Raw genomic sequence first — 25,174 nt, 5'->3', positions numbered from 1 at the left:
TGTGTGTGTGTGTATATATGTGTGTGTGTGTGTGTGTGTATATATGTGTGTGTGTGTGTGTGTGTATATATGTGTGTGTGTGTGTGTATATATGTGTGTGTGTGTGTGTGTATATATGTGTGTGTGTGTGTATATATGTGTGTGTGTGTGTGTATATATGTGTGTGTGTGTGTGTATATATGTGTGTGTGTGTGTGTATATATGTGTGTGTGTGTGTGTGTATATATGTGTGTGTGTGTATATATGTGTGTGTGTGTGTATATGTGTGTGTGTGTGTGTGTGTATATGTGTGTGTGTGTGTGTGTATATATGTGTGTGTGTGTGTGTATATATGTGTGTGTGTGTGTGTGTGTATATATGTGTGTGTGTGTGTGTGTATATATGTGTGTGTGTGTGTGTGTGTATATATGTGTGTGTGTGTGTGTGTGTGTGTGTGTGTGTGTGTGTGTGTGTGTGTGTGTGTGTATGTATATGGGCTCTAGATTGGGTAGTTGAGTTGGAATGGCGTGTGATACCACAATATTTTTAGGACCTTCGGTCTCAACAGTTTTTTGAAAAACCCAAACCTTTTATTTCCTTTTAATTATGCAATTTTGTAATGTTAATTTTCTGTTTCTGTGAAGGCTCTGAGTTGTCCAGGTGGTATCCATAGTAGAGAAGCTTGAATCAGGGGTAGTGTTAACCGAGGGGTAGTGTTAATTTTCTGTCTTAATGTGTTTATAATTTGTTTAGGTTCTTGTTATCATATACACACTATTATTATTATTATTATTTATGTTTACTTCTATTTTTCATTAAATTTTTAAATGGACCTCAATGGAAATAAGAAATTTCACTTTGTACATAATATAATAGTTTCCAATTATATTACGTACTTACATTGAACTTACTAAAAAAAATTACGTACACAGGCTTTTAATATGTAGGTCATTTATCACCCCCTGCTGGATTGGCGTGTGAGTCCAGAATGTAAATATCGGTGTCCATTGTTCATTGTTGTTGGCTAATATATGTAGCTTCTCTAAAAATATTAGTTTTTGCACCATTCATCCTTGACACAAAATACAAACCAAATGGAAAATGTCACCTCTCACTAGTTTCTGCATTATTAAAACTGCATGCACGCACAGCTGTTTTGTCTTTTCTGCATTCTGCTGTATGCAGGTGCTCTTAATTTGACAGATTGTGGCAGAAAACATTAAAAGCAGTACACATTTCACTCATCGTGCCAACATAACACTTAACTCAGTCATGGTAAGAGCAACAGAATACTTAACTAAACTGACTAAACCAATTGAACTACAAAAACAATCAATCAGTAACACTGTTAATCTAACATGAACCACAATAACATTTAAAATCCAGAACTCCCATGGTGCATTGCAGCACAACATCCATTGTTTACTGGTTAGCTAAAATTGCTCATTTCTCCAAAAATATTTGTCCTATCAACTTTCCATTTTCACAGCATTCATCCTCGACCCAAAATACATAAGCATACCAAATGGCAAATGTCAGCTCTCCCTGGTTTTTGCGTGATTGAAGTCATGAACACAGAGGCCGCTTGGCTGTTATAATATAGAGATATATATATATATATATAGTGCATCCAGAAAGTATCCATAGTGCTTCACTTTTTCCACATCTTACGTTACAGCCTTATTCCATAATGAAATTTAAAAAAAAATAATTCCCTCAAAATTCTACACACAATACCCCATAAAGTTTTTTTTTTCCCGATTTTTGGAAATTTATAACAAAGTTGAGATCAGGTGCTTCCTGTTTCCACTGATCATCCTCAAGAGGTTTCTACAGCTTAATTGGAATCCACCTGGGGTAAATTTAGTTGATTGGACATGATTTGGACAGGCACATGCCTGTCTACATATAAGGTCCTGCAGTTCACAGTGTATGTCAGAACATAGACCAAGCATGAAGCCAAAGGAATTGCCTATAGACCTCTGAGACAGGATTGCCTTGAGGCACAAATCTGGGGATGAGTACAGAAACATTTCTGCTGCTTTGACGGTCCCAATGAGCACATCCATCATCTGAAAATGTAAGGCACATGGCAGCCTGCCTGGAGTTTGCCAAAAGGCACCTCAAGGACTCTGAGACCATAAGAAACAAAATTCTCTGGTCTGATGAGACAAAGATTCAACTATTTGGTGTGAATTCCAGGCGTCATGTTCGGAGGAAACCAGGCACCATCCCCACAGTGAAGCATGGTGGCGGCAGCATCATGTTGTGGGGATGTTTTTCAGTGGTAGGAACTGGGAGACTAGTCAGGATTGAGGGAAAGATGAATGCAAAAATGTACAGAGACATCCTGGATGAAAACCTGCTCCAGACCACTCTTGACCTCAGACTGGGGCAACAGTTCATCTTTCAGCAGGACAGTGACCCTAAGCATACAGCCAAGATATCAAAGGAGTGGCTTCAGGACAACTCTGTGAATGTCCTTGAGTGGCCCAACCAGAACTCAGACCTGAATCTGATTGAAGATCTCTGGAGAGACGTGAAAATGACCGACGCTCCCCATCCAACCTGACGGCGCTTGAGAGGTGCTGCAAAGAGGAATGGACAAAACTGCCCAAAGCTTGTGGCATCATATTCAAGACAACTTGAGGCTGTAATTGCTGCCAAAGGTGCATCAACAGTGTATTGAGCAAAGGGCATGAATACTTACGTACAAGTGATTTCATAGTTTTGTATTTTTAATAAATTTGCAAAAATTTCAAAGACTTTATTCATGTTGTCATTAATGGGGTATTGTGAGTAGAATTTGAGGAGAAAATGAACTTGCGTCATTTTGGAATAAGGCAGTAACATATGTGGAAAAATTGAAGCACTTTGAAAATAAATTCACTCTATACAGAGTTATTTATTTATACTTTCAGGTGAGAAAATGACGGAGGAAGAAGTGGAGACGCTCTTGACAGGACAAGAAGATGTAAATGGCTGCATCAATTATGAAGGTGAGTAAAGTAATGCAAGTTGTGGAAGCTATTGGGTGATTGTGTGCCAGTATCGATGCATTAAACCAGTTAACAGTTTGTGGCCACCGTTTAACGATCAGTCTGTTCAAAGTGGCTATGAAATGGTGCCAGTTGTGACAGCTGTGTGTGCTGTTTTGATATCGGAAATATTGTGCAATTTCCTCAATAGAATATTTGTTGAAAAAAAAAAAATCGTTTTTTATGTACTGAACTGAGAGACATGGAAGTCTCTCCATTTAACAAATATCATTTTCGGGGAAACTGTTGGCTGTCTGTTTTTGTAGTTTGTTTTGATCCTTTGACCGAGCGATGGATGACTCAACATGAAATTCAGCCAGTTTGACAGGAAATGTGATCAGGACTGTAGTGTTCAATATGTGTCGAATAAATGTCTCCCCAACCTGACATCACACTCACTCATCTTCAGCTACTTATTCAGGATCAGGTCTTGGAGCAACAGCTCTAGTTTTCCCGGGCCACATTGACCACCACCGACGGGGGGAACCAAGGTGTTCCCAGGCCATCGTGGAGATACAATCTCAACTCCTAGTCCTGGGTCACCACCGACGGGGGGGAAACCAAGGTGTTTCCAGGCCATCGTGGAGATACAATCTCACCACCTAGTCCTGGGTCTTCCCCGGGGTCTCCCAGATGGCTGTGCCTGGAATACGTGTTCCAGCCACCTCTAGGTTTTTGTTTTTTCCTTTGTGCTTTGTCAGCTAGGCTAACATTGTAGCTGCTGCATTCAGCATCAGGATGGATTGAGAATATCTTCTGAAGCAACGTTAATTTATGGTGTCTACTACAGTTCTTATCAGTCGAGACATTTTTGTCATTGGTGTACAACAGCAAACTGATAACGTTTTGGCATAAGTTGTCATTCCTGTATTAGCTTGATGTTGGAGCTGCTGTCTTCCTGTAACTTTAATGGTGGTTGGCAAACCTGTTAATGCATTACCGCCACCTACTGGATAGTAGTGTGTAGCAGACTGACAAAGCAACAAATTTAGTCCTCCACTGAAAGTTATTTAAGTACAACTACAAAACTATTAACAGAATTATACTTAAAGTACAAGAAGTGAAAGTACTTATGTCTAATGTTATTGGACTATATTTCTGATTATTGCACTTTATGTGATATCTCATGTTTCGCTTCAGTGTGTTCAGTGACACAAATACCATTCTGATGAATCTCCAATCTTGTTACATATTTTGGTGTAGTTGGTAACATTCTTTTGTTCAGAAACCAAACAGGATTTGACTGCTAGAGCACACCATAAAAGCATGTCGGAGCATGTAGAATATCAAAATTTCTTGGGAGAGCCCTGCCCCCACAAACCTCTCTGTGATTGCTTCAGGTATTTAGCCATTGCATAAAAACACTTCGCAGTAATCATTTTTGTCCCACCTACTCACTGTCGAGAACATCAGGTTTTTATTTTATTCTTACTTTCATCACTGGACAGTTGATCGCTACAGTAATACTCGGTGTTTTGAGCTGTATGCATGTCTTCTAGGCATGTGAATCTCATCACTGGCAACGATTCGATATGGACCTTGACACACTACCAGTAATACAATGCATATAGCGATACTGACAATGCGATATGAGTCACCCCTGTTCCGATTCAGTGTAATTTGATATGTATTTGATGACGATTCAGTTCCTCACAATGCGATTTGGTGCGATACGATTAATGATGGGTATTGATAAGATTTTATCAATATCGGTCATTATCAATTCCGCTCATCAATCAGATTCTTTATTGATTACTTTATCAATACCTCTTATGAATTGTCTGTGTACTGAAAGTAGGCTTTACAGGTTTTCTAACATTTATCGAGTCTTAAAGTAAATATGAAATTGGTCATTGGATCCTTGATTTCTGGATATAAATAAAAATCAATGAAATCTGTACATGGTCACTGGATCCTTGATGTACATGGCGGATGCTAGATCTCTGGACAGAAATAGAAATAAACAAAGTAAAATAAACAATAAACAAAGTCTTTAGTTTTTGTTAAAATAATTTCTTTTCAGGTATTATTGGCACAAATGTACCTCCATAGACTGAGCTGAGCTCTTAGAGCCAGCTGCGCTGCATGTCAGGATGTAATTCATAAGAAATGGAGGACGTCTCATTTTGGGAGGAAAAAAAACAGGTTTGGTCAGTTGAAGTTTTTGTATTATAACGTTTAGAAAGAGGTGTCATTTGATTTAATATGGCATTTTGCTCTGAAGTTAATAATTCAGGCCAAAATCTGCACGGCTCTTTGGAGTTATGCACTTAATCCCACAAAACAGAGGAGGTTGTTGTTGTTATTTCCTTCGGGCTGAGCTCCTCACACCGGCTGGTGCTCACGCCAGGGAACCATCATTGCATGAACCTCCGGTGTGGAACGTAGGACGATTCTAGTTTCTTGCCCGCAACAGGACAGGAGTCCCATTTCATGACTTTAATCCACATAAAGCTGATTCACAATTGACGTATTTAAATGGCTTTGAGGGGGGTTAATTAAGACATTGTGGATCTGCCGCTGGAAGTGAAGCAGAGAACCAGTGAACAGCGGGTCGAAGCGCTGCTTTGTTGCTTCAAGCAGCCTCACTGCAGTCTGCAATCAACATAGAGGAATGATTATTTCGCGATAATCCCCCTCAAAAACAATGGCCGCTCCAGTGTCCTGAACTGAAAGGACTGATAAGGGAATCGTTAAGCAAAAAAGCTTTTGATGTCATCATTTTTGTTGTGGTAGAAATGAAGCTTTCTAGCTTCCGTCCGTGGTGCATTCAGTGTACGTTGAGGGAAAAAAAATAAATGCAGGCAGCGAGCGATGCAACGCGATTCAACCCGTCAAATGAATCAATGCACACTGAATCTGTGCACTCGCATCATGCAAGTTTTGTATCATGTCGATTCGTATCGATTAATGTCTTCATGTGCATATTGTGTCTCCCCCCCCCACCCAATATATATTGTGGTAAATGACTCTGTAAAGAGGCACCGTGTCTATACGGGCTGCTAACAATGTGTAAATGTTCCCCTTCCACAGTTTTTGTCCGCAACATCATGTCAGCCTGAGGGTCGGTATGGGCATTAGGTATAAAGTGCGATGGCACCTCCACACTTTCCTGCCCTTTAGCTGTTAAATAATCCGCTGTAATTTTAACACTGACTAGTTGTGGCTGTGCTGATCATGTTGCCAGTTCAAAGGGGAGGAATATGCAGCTGAGATGTAACTTTCTGTCCATTAGATGCCAGCTATGAAAGCCTGGTGGTTCCTCTTATTTCTAGTCCTCTTTGCCCCACATGTAGCCTCATGCTGTTCTTCCTCTCTCTCCTGCAGCCCCCTTTTTTGGCTGCTAGCTGCAGCATGCTCTGCATGTGTCTGGGACTCCCCTCGTTTTAAAAGGGATACATGGTGGAAACGTGGGGAAGTGACTGGTCTCACTCAGTCCTCAGAGCTGGGATTGTCTGGTGGCTAATGTCAATCTGTTTGAGAAAACCCATCACTAATGGCTATTGTGGTTTTTTTAGTGTTGGCATGGCATTGCTGCCTTCAAACCTTCTCTAATGTCAATGGTATTGGTAATGAAGCTTTTTTTTTTTCCCCACAGCTGTGCCATTAACTTTTTTTTTTTTTTTTAAGTGTGAAGTAGACATTAACCCTGGTTCACACGGCAAGATAATTAGGCCGATATCGGACCCGATCTTCCCCTTCCGACAATCTTAAGGACGCCCAGAGAATCGTGATGACGCTGATGTGTGGTGTGTTAAGAGCACTCTGATCTTCCCGGAAGGACGTCAGGAGCGCTCCGATTGCAAATTGGTGATATTCAACATGTTGGATTGTCTTGGCCCGATATTGCAGTGTGTGTTGTCGCCCTACCACGAACGAGCACGCAGTCTGCTGAATGTAACGTGTAGCCAGTCAGAAAGCGAGGTGATAGACGCGTGGAGCGGTAAAATAAAATCAAAACAGCTGTTCTGACTTACCAGAATGTCCGGTGGTCACGCTGTCTCCACCCCTATAAAGAACGCAGTTTCTTTTTGTTTCCCCTCTGTTTTAAACAGTCCACAAACTGTCTGTTTACTCTGAAGTCACATTTATTCTCGAGAGATTTTGCGAGATTTCCTGTCTGACCTGGGAATGTTCGTGTGTGGTATGTTGTTTTTACCTTGTGGCTGAACACCACGCACTGTACAACCAAACCTGTCAGTTCTTTAATTTTTTTTTTTTTTTTTTTTTTTTAAATCTCCATGTGTGTGGTCTCTCAGGTTTTGGACACCTACAGATAATTTTAAAATCCTGTCGTGTGAACCAGGAATTACAGCCACCAGCTTTTGGGAGAGTGAGCCAGTTCATTTTCCTACTAACTGGAGAATTACTTTTGTGCTGAATGTTCTTTCTGTAGTGATGGAAGCTGAATTTATAGATGGCCGCACTCTGTACTCTAGCTCCATTAATATATTTGCTTCCCCCCCCCTTTTTTTTTAAATAAACTTAAAATTCTCCCCCTGGCCGCCTGCTCCTGCTTCTCAACTAGAGGAAAGCATACAGCGAAGATGGCTTCTCTAACTAGCTCTTCTTGGATCATACTTGCATCCAAATCCACATGCTTCAGCTGAGATTGGAGATGCGATGATAACCCCGCCTCCTTCTTCAACCCCTATTTCCTCTGGCTGAGCAGAATAGGAGAGATCTGAGCTGGTTGAGGTGGCTCTAAATACTGGAGGTAGATTTGTTCTTGGACAGATTCTGATATTTGTCTCTCTTTACAGACCTGGTCAAGATGGTCATGAGTGGTTGAAGATGAAGAGGATCTGAATTTTGTACTCTGTCACATACATTGTCTTCTCGCCCGCAGCCCCGAGCCTTTTCTGTGAATTAGTTTCCTGTGATGTTTAATTTAAAAAGTGTCTTTTACATTCACCATAGAAGACCAGAGGTGAGTCTGGATATTTTCTGCCAGGTTTATTCAAATTTATGACCAACGTATATGCACACAGGACTCAAGTGGTTGCATCATTTGCAATAATATTCCAAGGTGCACAGCCTGGGTGTACGTAAATTTGGAAGAAAAAAATATCGTGTCACTGTTCTTTGGGGTGTTACTGTATACATAATGGCTATCTACTGTATCACTGTCTTAAGATTCTTCACTGAGGAAGAGGTTCTTCCAATATTACAGCCATCCTGTGTATTCAGAGCTATGCTATAAGGTAGAACGTTTCAAAGGGGTTCTCGTGTTTTTAGCTCACCCTATTTTGACTGCTTGAAATAAATATTTTTCCTGAAACCCTACACGTTGTGAGCAGCTTATTTGATCCAGCATTGTGAAATTTCTTAGTCTCATCTTTGTAACTGTTTTGTTTAAAAAAAAAAACAAAAAAAAAAAACGTTTGCACTGCTTTTATATTAACACAAGAGGGCAGAGTTGCTCTCATCTATGTTGAGCTACTTGATTTGTCAAAATATGACATTCTGGATTGGCTCGAGCCTGATGTGAGGAATTTAAAGATAATGAGTTGCAAGTTTCCTGCTGAAGTTGATAGACTTACTCTGAAGACTTTTTTTAAGCAGTTGTTGATCTCAGATTGAGCTGATTTTGTACAGTCTAAACTCACTTTTGGTCTTTTTTTTGTCTATTCTCCAAATTTGAATGGAAATGCTTGCAAGCAGAGTGCTAGGATATGAGGTGTCTGTGTGTTTGTGGTCACTCACTGACCTTTTCGTTTTTCTCACAAACAACCACAACTATTTCCCCTCATTAGACACCGCAACTATCAAGAGTTTGCAGCTTGTGTGAGGTTTGGGAGGGTTGTGTAGTCCACTGCTGAATAGGTTGTCGACTAATTACTGTGTGTGTATGTGTGTGGTCGATGGAAGTCAAGGCTATTGATTATTTTAATCCTCCTATTTGTGAGTCTGTGATCCTCGTGGCTCTGCATTCGACAGGGGAATCACTAATGGGCCTCACCACAGCCTGTTTCAGACCTCTCCCCATCCAATTAACTTTCAACTGGAATCTGCCAGGGGCTGGGTCCAGCCATAGCACGTCCACACGTGTCGACAGCCCCCTTCCTCTGCACAAAATCAACCGATTCACCAAATCCTTACAATCCAAAATGCCATCAGCTGCGCTCTTTAGATTCTTCACTTTTTTACTAATTATCTCCAGGCTGTATTCAAGTCACCCTGTTTTAAGGTGGAGGTGAGTGTTACGTCTCCCCAGTTTGTCAGAGCTGCAAAGTGGTCATATTGAAAATGTAGAATCAAATGTTGAAATGAACATAGATTGGAAATAGTCTATAATATAGATACTTTTTATGAGATTTCAGCATCTATCCCATTAAACTATTCCATTTGATTGGGTGTCATTACTCTGCAGTTTGTAGCACACGCAGACTGTCACTCCAGCGGTACTCAAGTCGTCAGTTGACTGGTTGCCGGTGTCCATGCTTCATAATAATACAGTAAAGTGGGATGCACCAGGGATCCAAAGACCTAGGCCCTTGTTCTCCTGCAAAGGTGCGAACATAATGGTTGGCTACAGGAAGCCAGTACCCGACTAGCTAGCTGCTTTTGTTCCAGTCAACTGGTCGGGTAATTCAAATTTTAGGAGTGGCTTGGTTTCTTGGCTTCAAAAACCTGAAAAGCAGACCTCAGGTTTTTAGAGCCTTTAGGCTAAGAGCTGAAATTTGAATATGTTGAAGTATGAAGGGGGGGCATTGTATGCCAAGGTCAGATCTTCAGATATGCAGTTTGAATTCAACATCACATTTTTTTCTGGCATGACCTGCTCCTCTGTGATGGTTGCCTTTGCAGTATGTGTTCTTTGCTTTTTGGACAAGTAGCGGAACAAGTATGATAACAGGGTTCAAATGTGACCTTTAAATTTTGTTCAAAAAAGAAAAAAAAAAAATGTTATACTTGGTCAATGAGACTATTCAGGGGAAGCTAATTCATCCACTGATTTTCAGCTAGCTGGAAAGCTAATCAGTGAATGAAAAAGTTAGCTTTGCTAATTAGCTGAAGTGTGCTTGCTACTGATGCGATTTAATGACATAATCCAAGTCACACGTGTGGTCAGTCACCATGTAAACAAAAACAGACAATCATGAGTTTGTTTGTTTTTAATAGCAACCATCTACTCAATGTATATATCAGGCCATCCCATGATTACACTTTAAATATGACAGTTAACAGGGTTTCTCAAGAAGAATGTTAAATAGGTATGGCAGTTTAATTGCACTGTGCCAGTGTTGCCGACTGAATGGTCCCCCCTAAAAATTGGTCCACCCTGCCTTCACTACGCATGCGACATTTCTGAGCGTCACCAGCAATTCACTGATTATCACCTCGTTTCTAATGCACTCCAGTCATCATCATCTATCTCAATGACAGATATCTGAAGCTTTTGTACAGCAATCATTTCCACATAAAGTCAGCATGATTTTTTTTAAAATAACGCTACAGCTGCACCTACGTCATTTCAGAGCGTCGGTAACGACTACCGATTATTGCCTTGTTTCTGCTTAAAATGGGCTAGTTTATGCTTAAAGCTTCCTTCACAATGATTTAAGGGGTTTTACTTGATCATTTGATGGTTAATAATCGCATTATTCCCTTTGATCGCTTTGGGTGTAGCAAGTCCGTCTCAGACATGCTTCTGTGGGCCAAAATGACGCATGCACAGTGAAGGCAGGGTGGACCAATTTTTAGGGGGGTACGTTCGGTCTGCGACACCGGTAATGTATTGTTGGAACATTTAGTTTATGATCTTACATTGTATACACATCCACTCCATCAATAATGCACTTTGTTTCATCACACGTTAAATGTGAGGTGTATTATCCATGCATTATCTTTGTCTGCTGTATATCCTGGGCCTTATTTAAGTGAGGAATCGGATGCATCCTGGACATGTCATCTGTCCATCACAGAGGTAATGCACACAGACAAACATATACAGCTACGGGCAAATTTAGAGTCACGTGGTTTTTGGACAGAAAGAACCCAGCACACACACACACAGGGAGGACAGCGGAAAACATCAAATCGTCTGTGGGCTTTATATTTTGCATTCCTGTGCCGTGGAAAGGAGGGTCGAACATCTGTTCAGATGGCATTATTTTAACTGTTACAGTCACAGTACAGGGTCAGTCGGTCTTCACAAGCTTAATCCATCCCAGTAGGTAGAAGTAGAAGAGTTATTTGACTAAAGATACCTAAAGCATTTGTTCAGAGGTCACTGGAATGGAGAGTGCAGTCAAGCCCATAAGTATTTGGACAGCACTCGTTTTTGAAATTTTCTCTCTGCACCACCACAGTGGAATGAGAACCATTTAGGCATTACAGCTACTTGTGAACACATTCACTCCATTTTTAGTCCATAGGTAATTGGACAAAGAATTTGAGGATGGATACGTGAATATTTCCAAGTTACTAATTAAGTCTTGAACTTCATTTCCATCAATCATCAAGATATTTAAAAAAATGTGTGTTGATCTTTGGAGTAGGAAGCTCTCAAAAACTACAAGAGGGTAGTGAGGCAAGCCACCAAGATACTCATGACAACTGAAGGAGTTCTAGGCATCTGTGAATATGACTTGAGAAACTGAGCATAGGTTTGTTACTTCAGCATTTATACATTTATTCTGACAAGAAAACATTAAATGTAGGCGCTAGTCTCCTGTGTGCCTTCCGGCAAACTTAAGCTGAAATTTCACATCATCTTGTTAAGGAAGACGTTCTCTTTCACTACACCCTGAAGTGAAATGGTAATGCAACAGACAAAGGTTGCACTATGCATGGTGTCTTCAATCACAGCCACAGAAGCCTATATCTGTCTCATTAGTATCTTGGTGGCTTCCTTCCCTCTTCTGACAGTCACTGAATATCAATCAATCAATTTTATTTATATAACGCCAAATTACAACAACCAGTTGCCCCAAGGCGCTTTATATTGTAAGACAAGGCCATACATTAATTACGTAAAAACCCCAACGGTCAAAACGACCCCCTGTGAGCAAGCACTTGGTGACAGCGGGAAGGAAAAACTCCCTTTTAACAGGAAGAAACCTCCAGCAGAACCAGGCTCAGGGAGGGGCAGTCTTCTGCTGGGACTGATTGGGGCTGAGGGAGAGAACCAGGAAAAAGACATGCTGTGGAGGGGAGCAGAGATCAATCACTAATGACTAAATGCAGAGTGGTGCATACAGAGCAAAAAGAGAAAGAAACACTCAGTGCATCATGGGAACCCCCCAGCAGTCTAAGTCTATAGCAGCATAACTAAGGGATGGTTCAGGGTCACCTGATCCAGCCCTAACTATAAGCTTTAGCAAAAAGGAAAGTTTTAAGCCTAATCTTAAAAGTAGAGAGGGTGTCTGTTTCCCTGATCTGAATTGGGAGCTGGTTCCACAGGAGAGGAGCCTGAAAGCTGAAGGCTCTGCCTCCCATTCTACTCTTACAAACCCTAGGAACTACAAGTAAGCCTGCAGTCTGAGAGCGAAGCGCTCTATTGGGGTGATATGGTACTATGAGGTCCCTAAGATAAGATGGGACCTGATTATTCAAAACCTTATAAGTAAGAAGAATAATTTTAAATTCTATTCTAGAATTAACAGGAAGCCAATGAAGAGAGGCCAATATGGGTGAGATATGCTCTCTCCTTCTAGTCCCCGTTAGTACTCTAGCTGCAGCATTTTGAATTAACTGAAGGCTTTTCAGGGAACTTTTAGGACAACCTGATAATAATGAATTACAATAGTCCAGCCTAGAGGAAATAAATGCATGAATTAGTTTTTCAGCATCACTCTGAGAAAAGACCTTTCTACTTTTAGAGATATTGCGCAAATGCAAAAAAAGCAGTCCTACATATTTGTTTAATATGCGCACTGAATGACATATCCTGATCAAAAATGACTCCAAGATTTCTCACAGTATTACTAGAGGTCAGGGTAATGCCATCCAGAGTAAGGATCTGGTTAGACACCATGTTTCTAAGATTTGTGGGGCCAAGTACAATAACTTCAATTTTATCTGAGTTTAAAAGCAGGAAATTAGAGGTCATCCATGTCTTTATGTCTGTAAGACAATCCTGCAGTTTAGCTAATTGGTGTGTGTCCTCTGGCTTCATGGATAGATAAAGCTGGGTATCATCTGCGTAATTTAAGCAATGGCGTCTAATAATACTGCCTAAGGGAAGCATGTATAAAGTGAATAAAATTGGTCCTAGCACAGAACCTTGTGGAACTCCATAATTAACCTTAGTCTGTGAAGAAGATTCCCCATTTACATGAACAAATTGTAATCTATTAGATAAATATGATTCAAACCACCGCAGCGCAGTGCCTTTAATACCTATGGCATGCTCTAATCTCTGCAATAAAATTTTATGGTCAACAGTATCAAAAGCAGCACTGAGGTCTAACAGAACAAGCATAGAGATGAGTCCACTGTCTGAGGCCATAAGAAGATCATTTGTAACCTTCACTAATGCTGTTTCTGTACTATGATGAATTCTAAAACCTGACTGAAACTCTTCAAATAGACCATTCCTCTGCAGATGATCAGTTAGCTGTTTTACAACTACCCTTTCAAGAATTTTTGAGAGAAAAGGAAGGTTGGAGATTGGCCTATAATTAGCTAAGATAGCTGGGTCAAGTGATGGCTTTTTAAGTAATGGTTTAATTACTGCCACCTTAAAAGCCTGTGGTACATAGCCAACTAATAAAGATAGATTGATCATATTTAAGATCGAAGCATTAAATAATGGTAGGGCTTCCTTCAGCAGCCTGGTAGGAATGGGGTCTAATAGACATGTTGATGGTTTGGATGAAGTAGCTAATGAAAATAACTCAGACAGAACAATCTGAGAGAGTCTAACCAAATACCGGCATCACTGAAAGCAGCCAAAGATAACGATACGTCTTTGGGATGGTTATGAGTAATTTTTTCTCTAATAGTTAAAATTTTATTAGCAAAAAAAGTCATGAAGTCATTACTAGTTAAAGTTAAAGGAATACTCGGCTCAATAGAGCTCTGACTCTTTGTCAGCCTGGCTACAGTGCTGAAAAGAAACCTGGGGTTGTTCTTATTTTCTTCAATTAGTGATGAGTAGTAAGATGTCCTAGCTTTACGGAGGGCTTTTTTTATAGAGCAACAGACTCTTTTTCCAGGCTAAGTGAAGATCTTCTAAATTAGTGAGACGCCATTTCCTCTCCAACTTACGGGTTGTGAGTTATACCACGGAGTCAGGCACTTCTGATTTAAAGCTCTCTTTTTCAGAGGAGCTACAGCATCCAAAGTTGTCTTCAATGAGGATGTAAAACTACTGACGAGATACTCTATCTCACTTACAGAGTTTAGGTAGCTACTCTGCACTGTGTTGGTATATGGCATTAGAGAACATAAAGAAGGAATCATATCCTTAAACTTAGTTACAGCGCTTTCTGAAAGAATATGCTCAGACTTATCATACAGTAACAGTGCCATACGGTATTTCTTAATTAATGGAACTGAAGTCCAGACATATTCAGTAGCATAGAAGTGTTGATGTTTTCAGCCCCTGATTTAACTTTTTTTTTTAAAAAAACCTGGCTGAAAATGTGATGGTTTGTATCAACAATAATCCTAATATTTGCTTTGTCCAATTACTTGTTCTTAACGTTGTCAAAAGTGGAGTGAGCATGCTAGGAGGAGCCAAGTGAGGGAAGCCACCAAGATACCCATAAGCACTCTATAGGTTTGTGTGGCTTGTTTCAGGTCAGTCATGATGGCGTACAGAGGCAACATGACAAAAGTTGTGATTGTCACAAATACTTCTGTATCTGACTGTAGGTGTGCCGTTTTACTTTGTGTGAATAATGGCACCCTCACACCGTAATAGCATCAAAAACAGACTGAGGGTGTTGGTTATGTTCTATCACATTTAATATGGAACACATATTAAGATATTTCAGAACCACAAATAGTACATATTCTGAAGTTCGTATTTCCACAGCAACGGCTCAGATAAATGCAGTTACTCATGATATTTGGCTCAGTATCACAGAATTCCACCTAATTCCTGTTATCTCTGATTTTCACTGGATCCAAATGTTTGCAGTCTGCTATAATCCCAGGATGTCTGAGCTTTGTGCGTGTGCTTGTGTGTTTTGCATACACGTGTGTGTGTGTGTGTGTGTTTTCCTTAATTTGCTTCGTCCTTCTGCGAGTAGAATTCGATTCAGTCTGGGTAGATGAGGAAGCCAGAGAAGGTGCTGTACTTGTTTGTGTTTCCTCCGTGAACCTTCCCTCCGTCCAGCTGCACACACACCTCATCACCAACGTCCAAATGCAGAATCACACTGTTGGAGGCGTAGTCGTAATTCTGATCAGCGTCCTGAGCGATGGCGCTGGCTCTCACCTGTCACCCACAGAGGACACACACACACTAACATTAGAATGTGCATGAAAACTGAACAGACATTTGCAAATGTCACCACCAGTTTGTAATCAGCTCCTGATACTTCAGTCTGTAAAGGATTCATCTTGTGCAAATTTTGTTTTTGTTTATATTCCTTTTACAGTTATGTATGGTTTCATGTTAAACATCTTCGGTGTGAAATTCTTATATTCCTCAGTCTTTCCAAACCCTAGACATGAACTCTGTAAAATGCACTGATTATGTCAACACAATATTGTAAAGGTATATTTTAAGTTGTTTTAGTAATGTATGTGGAACAGAGACAATGCCCTTTAGGAATCTTGATCACATCTTTCTGTTACTCGTATTACTTTGGTGTCCACAATGACAGTCAGCTACATTTGGCAGTTACATGATGTTTTGAGCAGGTCTCTGTGTGAAGAACCAGCCTCTTTCCAATTAAAGAGACATGCACAAGAACAGTCTCTTCCTTACTTGATGTTTTTATTTATTTATTTTTAAATGAGGCACCTCCTCAGTGTCTCTGTGATATTTTTGGTCACACCTTATGGTTTATTGTGCAAGATGACCTTAAATCTAAAAATCAGCATTCTCATGATGCACCTTTGTCAGCTTTAAAGCTGTCCAGCTTTTGTTTTTTTAAGATTTAAGCCACAAAAAGACTTTTCTTTGGCACCACTATACATTTATTCCTGAGCATTTAAATAAGAGTAATCAAGAGCAAATCAGAGTAAAGAAAGTCAGTGTGATGTCAGCTGGTTGCTCACTCAAACTAAATAAACCAAGATAGTGGAAAAGGCTCTGAAACAGCTTATTTCTCTATAAATCTAATATATATTTTGTAAAACGTAGCGAGAAAAAAGCTTCTAAATCTACAAGACAAACGGATGTTAGTTTGCACACCCTGGAAATGCGCATCAAGCAAGTGGGTAAGGTCATGACTCACGAATAATCTCAAAACCTTACGCATGCACACGCATGCTTCCTCCTGTAGTCCGATGACAACAAAGGACAATAAAATATTAACTATGGAATTCTTCATTAAAATGAGCTGTAAATTTTGCAATGTCTTACAAAAATTAAACTGACATTATAATGGGTATCGGTATAAACTAAATTTAGTCAGTTTTGTGAAATTTGAAAGGCCATATGGCTTCAATTTTTAGACCACAATTATTAACAGCCTTCAAGCTTCAGATGTGACATCACCACCCCGTGGAATCAAAATTCCTGCTAAATGAAAGGGTGGTGTGTGTGTGTGTGTGGGGGGGGGGGGGGGTTCTGGGACCTGTGACATCAGATGGGAACTTAAAACAGCTGTTCTGTGCCTCTCAGGGCAAAGGATGGGAATCTGATTGGCTTGTGTGGATAAGTGGACTGACTGGGAACTGTCGGGGGGAGGAACTAGTTCGACTGAGAAACAGCAACACGATTCCCACTGATTATTGACCTGTTGCTTATGATCTCTGGCCGGATCAATATGTGTGATATTGAGTGGCTCTGCCTCAGACAGACAGCTTCACATTTGGATGCTTTGTGTGAGTTTGGTCTTATTGACCTGGCAGCAGCAGATCTTTACTTGTTTGTTAACATGTTTAATTGGGTTTACTCCTTGGACACCTTTAAAAACATGCCTGAATTGAGTTACAAATCTAGAGAGTGCGAGTGTACAACTATATGAGGTGTAGCTGGAACAGAGTAAGCCACCCGTAAACCGTCCAAGAATAACCAAATTAAATGAGAGAGAGAGAAAAAACACTAAATGAAACAACTCATTAAAAAAAAACTCATTGTTTGAACATGTTCAAAATAATACATGAAGCAGTTTCTTCAGAAAACAAGTCAAAATGACTCAAAATGCCCAAAAACAGTTAATGAAACAACTGTTCCAGAAAACAATTTACAGGCTTATAACACTCAAAGCATTAACTGAAGCAATTGCATTAAAAAATGACTCACTGATTCAAAATGCTCCAATGATACAAATACTATTGAAAATGATTCAGAGTTTAGTGACACTCAATGCATTAATGGAGCAATTCATTCAGAACTCACCAATTCAAAATGCTTCAAATGATGATACACTTGTATCTGAAAATGATTCACAGTTTTATGACATTAAAAGCATTTACCGAAGAAATTCCATTTAAAAAGTGATTCAGAATGTTCCAAGCATTAACTGAAGCAATTGCATAAAAAGTCACTGTTTCAAAATGCTACAGAAAATGATTCATAGTTTCATAGCAATTTCTTTTGAAAACTCACCAATTCAAAATACTTCAAATGAGATACAACTGCTCACTCACAGTTTTGATACTCAAAGCATTTACTAAAGAAATTTTATTTAAAAAATTGCTCACTGATTTAAAATGTTCCAAATACTAAATGAAACATGTGCTTCAGAAAATGATTTACTGTTTTATAACTCATAAAGACATAAACGAAGGTATTTGGGAAATGAGTCACTGATTCAGAATGCTCTAAACAATGAAACAACTATTCCAAAAAATGATTTACTGTTTTTTAATGCACAACACATTAAATGAACCAATTGGTTCAGAAAATGATTCCATATTTCCAACACGTTCTTATTTCATGTCCAGCCTTCACACTGTGCATGTATTTTCAATGGGCTTGAAACACTGAGTAATTTTTAACAATGACCTCAGAAAAATGATTTCCTGTTTTTAACATTTATTTAATTTTGTATTTTGAATGTGCCGAATTCAAAACACTAAATGAGATAATTGGTGCAGAAAGTGATTTGATTTTTCTCAATTCTTAGAACACTGCCATGGTGACAAGTAGTGAACAGTGGGTATCAATCCAAAAAGGATTCCAGACTTCACCTCTGTAAATATTTAATGCAGAGGATGGTTTCATATGAATAATATTAAATATTATTGATATGGCAAAATAGTTTTCTGGTGTGAACAGCCTTGTTAACTAGAGTGTATCAATAAATCTGGTTTTGCGGGTGCAATCATTCGACATATGTCAGCCGTCAGCTTTGTGTCTGGCTCAGTGGAGCACTCAATCTATGTCAGCAGCCACGCACATCTCCATGACAGCCACAGAATATGATCTGCAACTCAACCACCATCATGTCATCCCCATCACTCTGGCCCTTTCTCCCCAACGAGCATGCATCAATTTGAAAACAGTCAATCTCTGAGTAACACAGCCTGATTCACTGTTACTTAAGAAAAAAAAATTCTGTCTGTACTGATACATTTTGCTTGCCTCTATACAGATTGCTGACCATCTGTCAAAGCTGATGTTTTGTTCTATTGGCAGGGTGTTGTCTGTGTGTCCCTTTAAATGAGATGCAGACCGTGGATGCTGCATCCACCCACAACAGGCTGTTGACCAGTGGTTAAACATGTCCCTGTACACACTAACACAGATTGATTAAGGGAGCAGGGAAATCAATCTCCTGGGGATTCACAGCTCAGCAACCACATGATTAAAAAAAAAAACAACTATTGTTGCAGAACAAGTCTTGTTTCATTAGATTTAAGATTGTGCAGATGATGTATTGCTTTGTCGTGTGGTTAGAGTCGTGACACACAAGTTAATTGCATGTCCTGTAGACTGACAAAAGAAACTGAATTTTGAATTTTTAAAAAAAGGATGAATTTAAAATGTGTATATATATATATATATATATATATATATATATATATATATATATATATATATACACACACAGTGAGGAAAATAAGTATTTGAAGACCCTGCAGTTTTGCAAGTTCTCCCACGTAGAAATCATGGAGGGGTCTGAAATTTTCATCTTAGGTGCATGTCCACTGTGAGAGACATAATCTAAAAAAAAAAAAAAATCCAGAAATCACAATGTATAATTTTTTTAATAATTTATTTGTATGTTACTGCTGCAAATAAGTATTTGAACGCCTACCAAACAGCACGAATTCTGGCTCACACAGACCTGTTAATTTTTCTTTAAGAAGCCCTCTTATTCTGCACTCTTTACCTGTATTAATTGCATCTGTTTGAACTTGTTACCTGTATAAAAGACACCTGTTCACACACTCAATCAATCACACTCCAACCTGTCCACCATAGCCAAGACCAAAGAGCTGTCTAAGGACACCAGGGACAAAACTGTAGACCTGCACAAGGCCGGAATGGACTACAGAACAACAGGCAAGCAGCTTGGTAGATGACAACTGTTCTGATTGTTTATTAGCAAGTGGAAGAAACACAAGATGACTGTCAGTCTCCCTCAGTCTGGGATTCCATGCAAGATCTCACTTTGTGGGGTAAGGATGATTCTGAGAAAGCTCAGAACTATACAGAGGACCTGGTCAATGACCTGAAGAGAGCTGGGACCACAGTCACAAACATTACATTATTAACAGATGATGCTGTCATGGTTTAAAATCCTGCAGGGCAGCAAGGTCCCCCTGCTCAAGCCAGCACATGTCCAGGCCCGTTTGAAGTTCACCATTGACCATCTGGATGATCCAGAGGAGGCATGGGAGAAGGTCATGTGGTCAGATGAGACCAAAATAGAGCTTTTTGGAATCAACTCCACTTACCATGTTTAGAGAATGAGGACAACCCCAAGAAAACCATCCCAACCGTGAAGCATGGGGGTGGAAACATCATACTTTGGGAGTGCTCTTCTGCAAAGGGGACAGGACGACTGCACTGTATTGAAGGGAGGATGGATGAGGTCATTTATTGTGAGATTTTGGCAAACAACCTCTTTCCCTCAGTAAGAGCATTGAAGATGGGTCATGGCTGGGTCTTCCAGCATGACAATGACCCCAAACACACAGCCAGGGCAACTAAGGAGGAGCTCCGTAAGAAGCATTTCAAGGTCCTGGAGTGGCTTGGCCAGTCTCCAAATCTGAACTCAACAGAAAATCTTTGGAGGGAGCTGAAACTCCAAACCTGAAAGATTTGGAGAAGATCTGTATGGAGGAGTGGACCAAAATCCCTGCTGCAGTGTGTGCAAACCTGGTGAAAAACTACAGGAAATGTTTGACCTCTTTAATTGCAAACAAAGGCTACTGTACCAAATATTAATATTGATTTTCACAGGTGTTCAAATACTTATTTGCAGCAGTAACATACAAATAAATGATTAAAAAATCATACATTGTGATTTCCGGATTTTTTTTTTTTTTTAAGATTATGTCTCTCACAGTGGACATGTACATAAGATGGAAATTTCAGACCCCTATACTGAACAAAAATATAAATACAACTTTTGTTTTTGCTCCCATTTTTCATGAGCTGAACTCAAAAGATCTAAAACATTTTCTATATACAGAAAAGGTCCATTTCTCTAAAATATTGTACACAAATCTGTCTAAATCTGTGTTAATGAGCACTTCTGCTTTGCTGAGATAATCCATCCCACCTCACAGGTGTGGCATATCAAGATGCTGATTAGACAGTATGATTACTGCACAGGTGTGCCTTAGGCTGGCCATAATAAAAGGCCACTCTGAAATGTGTAGTTTTGCTTCATTGGGGGGTCAGAAAACCAGTCAGTATCTGGTGTGACCACCATTTACCTCACGCAGTGCAACACATCTCCTCCGAGTTGATCAGCAGCCAGGTGCCATCGAATGTGAGCATTTGCCCAATGCAGTCAGGTCATGACCCAGATGAGGACATTAAGCATGCAGATGAGCTTCCCTGAGATGGTTTCTGACAGTTTGTGCAGAAATTCTTTGGTTCTGCAAATTGTTGCAGCAGCTGTCTGGGTGGCTGGTCTCAGATGATTTTGGAGGTGAAAATGCTGGATGTGGAGGTCCTGGGCTGGTGTGGTTACATGCAGTCTGCGGTGGTGAGTTGGGTGTACTTGCAAATTCTCTGAAGCGACTTTGGAGACGGCTTATGGTAGAGAAATGAACATTCAATTCATGAGCAACAGCTCTGGACATTCCTGCAGTCAGCATGCCAATTGCACACTCCCTCAAAACTTGTGACATCTGTGGTTTCATGCTCAGATTTGTCAGATTTTCTGCTTTTAGTTTTGGTGTCAGTAAACAATTTGGCTTTTGTAGTAGCAGGTCATGCATTACAGCTAAAATCTGCCAAATTTATTCAGTTATTTCCATGCTTGCTAAATGTGGGAAGCCCAGACATATGAAAAAGTAATGCAGAAAAATCTGAACATAGTCTGTTGGATTTTTCAGCTAAATTCATACAAATTCAACATTTTCCTCAGTCAGGCAGGTTGGGATGACATCACATCTGGGCAGGGAAAAAGTGGAATTTTGTTTAATATCTATTATTCTAATCCTAAACCTAACCCTCATTTCTGAATGCTAAATGCAAACATATGGTAAATGCACTGTATTTATATCGTGCTTTTTCATCTGAAGTAGTTGCTCAAAGCACTTTACAGTGATGCCTGACATTTACACACCGATGTCAGCGTACGTCCATGTAAGGTGCTCAACTTTGGGGTTAGGGTCCTTGCCCAAGCTTATTTAGTGGTTTTCCGGTCTTCTGGGGATTTGAACCAAAGATCCTCTGGTCTCATACCCACCACTAACTTCAAGATCATCACCTATCAAGATAGGAATAAACATAAAATATCATGCTTAGCTTTTAGTATGATACCATGTAAAATGTGTGTGAGAATGGTGAAGCCTGTACCAAGATTATTTCATATATTTGATATTTCTCTGCAAACACAGACTGTGCTGCCTGCTATGAACACTGACAGCATTGACTAAATGCATATTTTTATCATTAAAAACAATACAGTGACTCTTGTTGGGCTTTTGTGTTCTTCAACACATCCAATTAGAATAATTAAACAGCAATAATCCAGCATTTTAAACCCTCATAAGACCATTTGTCAAACAGCAGAACCAATCTATTGTCAACTGTAAAGGTTATATTGTTGCTCTGCTTGACACATGCAGTGACAGCCGATATCACATTTGCATGTGCGGCTGCTTCTGATGCCGTTATTGTGACTTGCTATTGACACCAAGCATATGTCATCCTGCTCATTATTTTGGCCAAACATTGGTAGTGAAGGACAGCATTCTTCCCCTCAGGCCTTCTCAGATTCGTACAAGAACCTTTGTAGTGCAGAATGATATTTGTGACACACAGCAGAGATAATTTTGTCGATATCTTATATATGAATTGTTGTTTTGGTTGGTGTATGGCTCCTGTGTGTGTGTGTGACAGAATAATGCGAGTCATCCATTAATGCCGAGAGCAGACAGAGGCATGAGCAAGGCGAGGTGGGATTACAGAAACCCGACAGGGGATATGGATACAGTCGGAGGACACAAAATGATCCATGTGAACCAGGCGGCACACTGAGATCATCCTGGAGAGGGAGAAGGGTTGTGAACCAGGAGGCGGTGGCCCCCTGGGGTTTGCCTGTAGCTGTCTCTGTGTCCGCCTAGCCGTTTCATTACAGGGCCTTCAATAAACACACCTGGGAGGATGGGGGTCCACAGGCGAGGGGGAAGGAGCAGGGAGGGAGGCGGTGGTGGTGGCGGAGGAGGTTGTGTTGATTTCTATGTAAGTTGGTCGACTGCATAACAGAGAAAGATAGACAAAAAGAAGCAAGTGGGAAGAGGACGCGGGGGTGGGGGGCAGTAACAAAAACAAAGGGCCAGAGGGTTGGAGAAGGAAGAGGGAGGAGGGCTATAGAGTAAGAGGCGATCAAGCGAAGCTATTTTGTTAGACCGAGGCGATGTGGGGGCATATGAAGTCGTTTTTATCCGTGGCGCTCTGCTCCACCGGTAATAAAACTGACAGGATTCATTCACTGTGATATACTGACCTCTTAGAGCGGAGACAATAGAAAAGTAGCTGTTAAACTTACCTAAGGGACCTGAGCACATGGCCGGAGGGACGGCAAGGCAGAGCTCTTGTGGAAATAGAATATTTACTGAATAGGTTTTCATCTCCTCTGGGAGTTTGCAGATTACAGCATTGTTCTATGTTATGCCCTATGACCTGTGACATCACTGCCCATGGTCACACGCCAGCTCAGATGACTTATTTTAAATAATGTGTTTTTGAAAAGCTGTCCATTGGACTTTGCAGAGAAAATTCTCCTGTGTGTCTAACGTTTTCTCAGCCATTGCTCTGAGTCTAATTATATTTCACCTGTGGCATGTCTGTGTACTGGGAAAGTTAATACAGGTAGTGGTCATTACAGCGAGTGATGACATTTTAACACCACTGTGTAAAATAACTCGACCTTTAACTGAGCTATTAAAAGAGTTGATGACAGGTGAAAAAACACAGGAGAGATTAAACGGGAGCCGAGTGGGGATTTTTGCCTTGTGTGTTAAGAATACCTGGTATAGATATACGGCGGTGCACCGTGAAAACAGGAAAAAGGATAAATACAAGAACGGCACACATACTGTCATCGTCCAATTAATGAGAAGGAGGGGAGAAGTTGTGCAGAGAAGGTTGACATATTACCAGCCTTCACAGTACAAAGCATGCCTCCTTCAACACAGTCTTAATAACAGCTGGTGTCATGCAGGAATATTAAGCAGCATATAACACATACATCCCTGACAGTGGATTGGGGAATAGAAGAGAATATTAAACAGGTTTACAACAGTAGTGAGCCAAGTTTAATCAATATTAAATTAAAAAGGCACTCGGAGTGTGAATACCTCGGCCAAAGCAGAATCATCCTGGATCTGGACTCCCTATCACTTCAGAATCGAATCGGAATCAGAATTGGAATCAGAATCTAATGCCAACTAAGTCTTCACAAGGAATTTGATCTGGTGTTGTTGGTGTCACACAATCATCTCACTCATCTTCAACTGCTTTTCCAGGTTCGGGTCACGGGGGCAACAGCTCCAGCAGGGCACCCCAGACTTCCCTTTCCTGTTTCACATTGACCACCTCTGACGGGGGGGATCCTGAGGTGTTTCCAGGCCAGTGAGGAGATATAATCTCTCCTCCTAGTTCTGGGTCTTCCCCGGGGTCTCCTCCCAGATGGACGTGCCTGGAACACCTCCCTTGGGAAGCGCCCAGGGGGCATCCTTACCAGATGCCTGAACCACCTCAGCTGGCTTCTTTCAATGTGAAGGAGCAGCGACTCTACTCCAAGCTCCCCACGGATGACCGAACTTCTCACACTGTCTATAAGGGAGACACCAGCCCTCCTCCTAAGGAAACCCATTTCGGCCGCTTGTGCCCACGATCTAGTTCTTTCGGTCATGACCCAACACTAGGTGAGAGTAGGAAAGAAGACTGACCAGTAGATTGAGAGCTTCACCTTTTGGGTCAGTTCCCTTTTCATCACAGCAGTACGGGAAAGCAAATGCAATACCGCCCCTGCTGCGCCGATTCTCCAGCCAATCTCATGCTCCATCATCCCCTCACTCGTGAACAAGACCCCGAGGCACTTGAACTCCTTCACTTGCGGCAAGGCCGTATTCCCTATCCGGAGTAGGCAATCCATCGGTTTCCTGCTGAGAACCATGGTCTCAGATTTAGAGGTGCTGATCCTCATCACAGCCGCTTCACACTCGGCTGTAAACCAATCCAGTGAGTGGTGGAGGTCACCAGCCGATGAAGCCAACAGGACATCATCTGCAAAAAGCAGTGATGAGACCCTGAGCCCACCATACTGGAATCCCTCCTCCCCCCGACTACGCCTCATTAGCCTGTCCACGAATATCACAAAAAGGATTGGTGACAAGGCGCAGCCCTGGCAGAGGCCAACCTCCACCGGAAACGAGTCCAACTTATTGCC

At 40.8% G+C, this 25,174-nt stretch overlaps 2 protein-coding genes across 4 annotated transcripts in view; one reads left to right on the top strand and one right to left on the bottom strand.

Annotated features, from left to right (window-relative positions):
• The window catches only part of zgc:153867 (uncharacterized protein LOC337226 homolog), a 32,271-nt gene extending 23,968 nt beyond the window's left edge, over nt 1-8,303 (top strand). The window contains exons 5-7 of one of the 3 annotated variants that reach the window (XM_034172382.1): nt 2,901-2,978; nt 6,051-6,098; nt 7,781-8,303. In XM_034172382.1, coding sequence (XP_034028273.1) covers nt 2,901-2,978; nt 6,051-6,079 — 107 coding nt within the window. In that variant the 3' untranslated portion in view covers nt 6,080-6,098; nt 7,781-8,303. Of the gene's footprint in view, nt 1-2,900; nt 2,979-6,050; nt 6,106-7,780 lie in introns of all 3 variants that reach the window. The other 2 variants (XM_034172381.1, XM_034172380.1) reach the window with 2 other exon arrangements.
• Nucleotides 8,304-15,158: 6,855 nt separating this feature from the next.
• Nucleotides 15,159-25,174, bottom strand: part of c1ql4a (complement component 1, q subcomponent-like 4) — a 31,779-nt gene continuing 21,763 nt past the window's right edge. The window contains exon 2 of the mRNA XM_034172379.1: nt 15,159-15,411. Within this exon, the coding sequence (XP_034028270.1) occupies nt 15,232-15,411 (180 nt within the window). The 3' untranslated portion in view covers nt 15,159-15,231. The remainder of the gene's footprint in view (nt 15,412-25,174) is intronic.

Source organism: Thalassophryne amazonica, chromosome 6 (genome assembly GCF_902500255.1).
Source record: "Thalassophryne amazonica chromosome 6, fThaAma1.1, whole genome shotgun sequence".
NCBI lineage: Eukaryota > Metazoa > Chordata > Actinopteri > Batrachoidiformes > Batrachoididae > Thalassophryne > Thalassophryne amazonica.
This window is presented reverse-complemented; position numbering and strand designations above follow the sequence as displayed.